The 7,330-nt window shown below is 55.0% G+C and overlaps 1 protein-coding gene across 1 annotated transcript in view; it reads left to right on the forward strand.

Annotated features, from left to right (window-relative positions):
* Positions 1-7,074, forward strand: part of CCDC113 (coiled-coil domain containing 113) — an 11,487-nt gene extending 4,413 nt beyond the window's left edge. Inside the window, exons 2-8 of the mRNA XM_009318871.1 lie at positions 1,393-1,554; positions 2,614-2,769; positions 3,209-3,289; positions 3,851-4,006; positions 4,684-4,791; positions 5,342-5,497; positions 7,012-7,074. Coding sequence (XP_009317146.1) covers positions 1,393-1,554; positions 2,614-2,769; positions 3,209-3,289; positions 3,851-4,006; positions 4,684-4,791; positions 5,342-5,497; positions 7,012-7,074 — 882 coding nt within the window. The remainder of the gene's footprint in view (positions 1-1,392; positions 1,555-2,613; positions 2,770-3,208; positions 3,290-3,850; positions 4,007-4,683; positions 4,792-5,341; positions 5,498-7,011) is intronic.
* Positions 7,075-7,330: the final 256 nt, after the last annotated feature.

The raw sequence follows: 7,330 nt of genomic DNA on the forward strand, positions 1-7,330 counted from the left end.
GCCCCCCCAGAGCTGATGCAGGTACTGCTCCGGAGCCGGGGCAGTGGCGGTGTGGCTGCGGGTACTGGGTTTTTGGGTCTGGCTGCCGCCTTACTGCACAGAGCCATGACGCTTCCTCCCTCTGCAGCCCCTCTGACCTCCCGATCTCAGCGCTTATCTGACAGGAGGTCAGCAGGCAAGCTCCCCGGTTTGAAATGCGATGAAGAAAGTCCCCCAACAGCCCTCTGCATGTGGGCTTCACGGTGATGAGCCCTTAACCTAGAGACCTGCTTGCAAAAAGGTGCTGCTGGTCTTGTAGGTGTAAGAGTTCGGGCTGCCTTGCCGTTCCTGCACTCAGTGTAAAGGCCAGGCTGCCTTCTCATTTCTCCTCCTCCAGCTGATGCTGTCTCTTCCTTGCGTGACAGCACTGTGTCCTCCTGAACATCGAGTGCCAGGGAGATCTGGAATGAGGTAACCCCCACACAGCATAATTTGAAGTAGAAGTTAAACAAATAGGGACGCTGGTGCCAAGAAGGCAGGAGACTTGCCCAAGGCCGTGCCAGGTCTGTGACGGGACGCTCTGCTCCTCTCCTCCCTCTTGGGGAAGTTCACGTGGGCTCAGACCTGTGTGCGTCCACACTCGGGAACCTCCGCTGAGTGCATGTTGCTCTCTTCCTTCTTACTGGAGCTGTGAACAGCCTTTTGGAGCGGATTTTTACCTCCTGGCCCGAACGTCACCTTTTCACCAGAGACAGAGTGAACAGAAGCTCTAGGCCCTTTGCGGCGGAGCTCCTTTCAGCCAGTGTCCTGCGCTGGGTTTCAGTGCCTGCCCGAGTCCAAAGTAGCCACTTTCTGGTTAGTCCCAGACTGAGCCCTTAGAAACTTTGCCTTTGGCCAGGTGGGCACTTGCCCTCTGCAAAGCAGTGCCTGCCTCGCTGTGCCCCACGGCACTGGGAATTGCTCCCGAGTGGTGTCATTTCTTCCGAGAGCGTACTCCAGCCTGCCCACGCTGCAGTAAGCTCAGCTCGTCAGGGCGTCTGACCCAGGCGGTGGTAGGAGACCCCATCTGTCCTACACAACAATTAGCGTCTTTGCTACGAAGAGGTGTTTTACCTGCCCACATGAAGCTGTCACGTTGGCTTTAACCTCTTAGCCCTGAATTTGCCTGTTGAATTGAACTGGAAGTGCTTGCATAGGAGGGTTTTGTGGGTGGATGAGAGGACAGATGGGGTCAGCCCAGGTGTGGCCCTGAGTAACTTCTGCTCTGGAGAGGCCTCCTTGTCCTTGCTGTAAGCTGGAATCCTGCTAACGTGACCGTTGAGGTGACTTTCTTTCTGAATACAGGAAAATGCAGCAACAGTTGGCCAGTGCTGGCTTTCTAACAGCATCTGCGTTGTTCCTTGGTTGCTGCAGGCACGTGGCAGGTACAAATCCAAGTTGCATGGTGCGACAGACTATTTTGTAGGCCTGACAGTGGAGCAGAAATGTGAGCTGGCTGAGCGGGAGCTGACTGAGATGAAGGATGAGATTCAGAGGATGGAGGAGGACTCGGAGCAGACCTTGCAGAACCTCGAGGTATGGCTCTCCAGGACCCTTACGATCACCAAGGTGTCAAGCAGTCTTGTTACTTTTCACACCTCTTTCAACGTGCCATCCCTCAGGCAGTGAGACAGACTTGCTTGGTGAGGGCTGTTTGTAGCAGAGCATTGCTGTGAGTGGTCTTGAGTTGAGAGCGGGAGCCAGAACTGACCTCTCACCTCACCCCTTTCTCAAAGGCAAGTACGCCAACAGAGATCAGAGGTGCCCACTCTCTAAAGATGGATCGTATTATGGCAGGAACTAATAATAATACAGGCGAGGGGAAGATTTTTAGGTAGAGAAGCTCAGATCTGCTGTGTGAGATGAAGAAGTTAACGCTCGAAAGAAAAATCTCCTTTTTGTCAGCTTCTTGAAGGTATGCCCTTTGTGCCAGACGTATTTTTCATTCTAGCAGCTCCCAGAAGCTTCCTGATTTGGCTGGGCTCCATGCAGTCCACTCTGGGGTCTGCCTTTCCGCTGTCTCTGGGATTTCTTCAGAGCATGCTCCAAGTCTCCGAGGCTGTGTTCCTGCTGCAGGCTCCTTATGGCTGTATGACCATCTCTGCCTGCCCTGTGCTGGCTGCCAAGACCTCCTCCTAGCCAAAATGCTCAGGAGCTTTTGGGGAAGGAGAGACTTCTGCATTCGGTTCAGACCACTGGTGCTGCCTGCAGTGGCCGGGAGAGGTGAAGCAGGCAGCCCGTCCCTCTCGTGTGGCCACAGGGCATATGCAGTAAACAAAGGGTGGTAATTTTTTGTCTTGTGTTGGCTTAGTCAGGCTGGCAATGTTTGTAGGTCAGGATGGAGTGACAGATGTTGAAGCCCAGGCACGTGAGAGAGTTTTTTCTTGTTCTTTTTGAGTCAGTGAAGTAGCAGTGCTGTGTCAGCCTGCACCATGTGCCCCGAGCGGCACAGCGCGAAACTCGGTGCTGCCACAGGAGAAGTGCTAGTAACTCCAGCAGAGAGCATGCCTGGTCCTTTCCGGTTCTCTGTTCCCAAACCTGTTTGAATAAGGGAAGTTAGCACCTCTTGACTGTCACATGACTTTATTTCTACAGGCAGTCATAGAAGAAGCGGATGTTTGGTGGACTGATGTTAAGAAAGCCATCAGTGACTTTGAGAAAGACATCATCAGCACCATCTCCAGCAAGAAAGGGAGTATCATCGCTTCTGAGAAGCTGCTGAGATACATGGAGGAGAAGAACCGCCAGAGGGTCAGTGCATCATGGCAAATTTTGAGGCTGGTCTGTCATCTGACAAGTACGTTGGTTAGGGAAAATCCTAGTTCCCATACTCCTGTGTGGCATACATCACATTTTCAGGCTATCTTAGCAAGTCTCTTTGGACAGCCCTTGTCACGCTTGTCAGTTGGTGACTAGCCCAGGTGCTCATCAGGCTGCTGAGCTGCAGCGCAGCTGTGAGCACAGATGATGCAGGGCTTTTAGCGGAGCCTGGGAAAGTGCACGTTCATGCCCCCATGTTTGGGGCAGGGTGATGCTAAGCAGCGTTTCTCACTGGGCTCCTTTCTAAGCCAGCAGTGAAGGCTGCAGTGTGGATGAGATGAACGGGAACCACACCGTAAGGAGTGGGGTCGGGGTGCTCTTTCTCCTCCCAGGCTCTGCCATGCCACTATAATCTGCTGTCTTTCTTCAGGATCTGCTGAGAGAGAAGTTGCGCTTAAAAAATTATTTGCTCAAGGGTTACAAGAAGAAGCTGCAGCAGCAGCTCAGGCAGGTGCGTGCAGCAGTTGAGGAGAAGCAGGGACTAGATGGCCCCTTGAAGAACGAAAGGAGTACAGCCCAGTGCAGATGCAGGGCCTGCTCTGTGTAGAGATGCATGGCCCTCCGCCTCCTCCTCCCCTTCCTCCTTTGCTCCTGGCCTTGCTGCCTCTGTCAAAGGGCATTGTCATCTGCCCACGTTCAGACCTGGCACATGTCTGCGTGCATGGGATGAGACCAGAAGTCTCACAGAGTGGAAGCTGGCAGATCTCTTTGTGCCCTTTGTGCCCTGGAAAAGATGTATGGTGGATCAGAGCAGTTCCCTGGGGACTGGCTGCTGCTGGCATGGCAGGAGCCTCGCCAGAGGGGACGTCTGCGCTGCTGGGACCCTCTAAGCTAGGACACAGAGCACAGGCTCAGTGGCGTGCTGTGTCTCACATTTCTCCCCGAGCCCCAGGTTTGCAGCCAGGCTGAAGACCCTGTTCTTTAGGTCTGCTTTCCCCACAGAGCAAAGTTCTCTTACTTGGGATGCAGCTTTGGTCAGCAACCTACAGCTCTGTTTCCTTGGGGTTTGCAGAAGGAGCAGATGGGAGAGACACTCCGTGAGGTCCGTTTGCAGCAGCTGCAGGTTAGAAATGCCCAGTACCAGGAGAAGATTGATGAGAAGAACCAGGAGCTGCTGCAGCTAAAACTGACCTCGGGGAAGACTGTCCAAGTCCTCAACTTCTATAAAGTAAGTGAACCTCCCAGCACCTCCATTTTGCCTTTCTTCTGTTTCCGAGGGTCACACACGAGCTCTTGCATCCTTCCCTTTCTCAGTCAGAGGATGCCAAGCACCTCTCTGCCTTCCCACTGACTTAGCAGTTCAGTTGGGAGGTTTGCCTGACACACCAAGAGCGGTGATGCCCTCATTCATGTTTGGCTGCAGCCTGACGATGAGGTTCATGCTTTGCAGCATGGTTATTTTACACCGCAGGGGAAAATTCCAGTAGGAAAGAGCTTTGGTGCTGTCTTGCACAGGAAAATACATTTTTTACCTAACCTGTGACATTTGAGAAGATGTCATGAGCTGCAGCCGTCACCGTCTGCTCTTATCAGTGAAAAGTGCTGCTCAGCTGGGTGTATTTGCTTCTCTCCGATCAGCCATTCTGTCTGGGTCAGTCCTAAACCCCGGCTGCTGTGCCGTGGGCTGTGCTGCAGTGTGACACAGAGGACATACAGAAGCAGTAGCTGCGTGACCAGGGCATGATGCTGCCTTCTGCAGGGGATGATCGGTGCGGCAGAGCTCCCTTGGGAGCAGAGCTCCGGCACCGTCAGCTGAGACCAAGCTGGAGGAGTAGAGGGGTGGCTTTGCAGGTGGCTGGGAGCTGCCACTGCGCCCGCTGATGCTGTCCTGCTCTCATGTTCCAGAGGAAGCTGCAGAACGCCATGGAAACGTCCACGTCTCTGATGAAAGACATCTCCCAGAGGAAGGAGCTGCTGGAGAAAGTTGAAAGAGAAGCTGCTCTGGTGGAGGAGGTAAGAGAGCGATTTGGGAGGCCCTGAGACCACTTGGGAGGACTCTTTTGAGGTACTTTTTGTGGTATGTTGGATACCGCTGCCCATTCAAGGCCCAGCAATGAGCTGGATACCTGTGTGCCTTTCTGGGTCTGAGCAAGACGCGGGGCTCCTGCCGGTGAGCATGGGCCGGTTTGCAGAACAGGCCATGTTGTGGATTTTGGCCCTGGCTCCACAGGGACCTGCCACTGGCTTCCTGAAATTCTGTTTCCTTGAACTTTTCATCAGCAGTGTCCTCCCCAGGGAGAAGTGGCACTGCTGTCATACCAGTCTGGGGTATGTCCCCCCACACTGGCGGGGACACCACAACTTTGGGAAGCGGGTTCAAGGGGCTCCCTAGCAGTGCTGCCTGGCAGGGATCGAGGCACTGGTGGATGCATCCCACGGCTCCCCCACAGTGCTGGGGGTTTAATTTATCCTGCCTGCCTGCTTCCCTGGAGGACTGGCCACCAGCTGGCAGAGGGACATTTCCCTGGGATCTCCTTGCCCTCTGTCCCTATTCCTCCGGCAGCAACGAGCTGAAGCTGAGAGTGTGAATCGGCAGCTGCGGAAGCAGCTTTCAGACTACGGCGTCCCCCCTGTGCTGGGTTACGTGCAGAAGAAGATGGCTGTTACTGACCTCGAAAACAGCCTCAAGGCTTGGGAGAGGAAGGTGGCAGTTGCCGAGGTGAGCGAGACCGGGCTGGGTGCGCAGCAGCCTGGACGTGTGCCAGCCGGGTGCTGGGTCCTGGTGGAGCTGCGTCTGTGCCTGCCTACCTGCAGCCACCCTGGGGACCGGAGCGCTCGCTCCTGACCCGCTGGGAAGCCGTGCGAGAGTTCTCTTGCGGCGGTTTCACCGGTACCTGGCAGAGCCGGAGGCTCTTCCTGTTTACGGAGCAGCGATCGCTCCCTACCCGAGGACAGAGGCTGAATTTTAATGACTGAGCTCAGAGGGGAAGCCAAGGCAAGGACACAGCTTGTAATTTGACAGGAAGCACCGTCGGGCTGTTGCTACACTGAAACCCGCTGTGCCTGTAAAGAGAAGGGGACGTATGGCAGCCCCATACGCTTCCGGCTCTGCATATGTAACCTGCACCGGCCTTTTCCAGCGCCCTTGATGGCTCCCCAGTGTTTGTAGTCCTCTTTGATGAGCTCAAACATTTCTTACTCACTTGTATCTTGACTCTTCCCTGATAAGGAAAGGCTAGCCAAGATCCAAACATGAGTTCATGGCAAAGTTGCAGGAATATCTTTGACTCTCCTCCTGCCCCAACTCCTGCAGCCTGGGAGGAGATGGAGAGAGAACACAGAGGAGCATAGTCGAAGCCTGGAGGTAGCAGGACATGTCTGTATCCCTGCCCCGTGCAGGATGTCTGTGTGCACAGCAGTGTGGGGAGAGAAGTGGCGGGGTTGGATGGGACGGATAGTGGTGTCCTGTACCTTGACACCCTGCTTGTCCTCGAGTGGAGATGGTCTTACCTGTGGCTGGGACGGGGAAGACTCTGGGCTTGAGCCTGTCTAGCACTTAGCCCACCAGCGCCCCAGTCCACAATGGACAGGACTTACGTGGTCCAGCCTCTCTCAGAGGTCAGAACTGGGTGGATTTGGGCTTGACCCATCAGCGTCAGTGCTGTGAGTTCAGAAATAGGGGTCCGGCTGTGGCTATCCCAGAGCTGGTGGGCAGCCTGCCTGCAGGCCTGTCTTTGCACAAGCAGATCCCTTCTCACTCAGCTGCTCCCCTTGACCGGGAGACCCAGGCTCTGGCTTGCATGCTGTCTATGCAGCAGTGCCCAGAGTCCTGCCAGCCTCTGGGAGCTGGAGAGCAGCGAGGGCTCAAGGGGCTAAAGAAGGAACCTGTAGTTGCCCCTGGGATAAGAGTGAGGCTATAAACCTGTTTTCTTTGCCGGCCCCTCTGTGGCAGGGCATGTCCAATACCCCTGCTGCCATGCAAGGGGCTGTAGGTTTCTATACAGTGCTGTTGTGTGGGGTCTCCAGGCTTCCTGTGGCATTCAGGGGAGAAACCAAAGGTGGTGTAGACCTGCAGGAGCTCTCCCCAGCATGCCACTGCGAGCCTCGATCTCAGGTGGGAGCAGCGGGGGATACAGCAGCTCAGGCCAGGCTAGATTCCAGCCTTGCAGCTTTCTCCACAGCGTATCACTGCTGCCTGAACATACTAAGGCCTTCTCCTTTCTCCTCTTGCAGATGTCCTTGCAAAGATACCGCAGAGCATGGAACCAGGTCAAGATGTCTGGTAACCAGCACTAGGCTTGTCTGATGCTGCAAGGCGGGCAGTGAAAGCTGCAGAAGGAGGCAACCCAGTGGGGAAGTTTGCTGTGAAGTGGGTAAACGTAGCACCCTGCAAGCTGCAGTGAGATGAAACCACTTCTGCATGAAATGATAAAGAAACCCATGGCTCCGTTGCCATCTCTTTGGTCTGTCCCAGCATGTGCTGGCTTCCACCAGGCTCTGCTGCCTGGCCCCTGCGCAGGCCCTGCTAGGTCAGCCAGCTCTGCTCTGGGTG

Source organism: Pygoscelis adeliae, unplaced genomic scaffold, assembly GCF_000699105.1.
Source record: "Pygoscelis adeliae isolate BGI_AS28 unplaced genomic scaffold, ASM69910v1 Scaffold622, whole genome shotgun sequence".
NCBI classification, from domain to species: Eukaryota; Metazoa; Chordata; class Aves; order Sphenisciformes; family Spheniscidae; genus Pygoscelis; species Pygoscelis adeliae.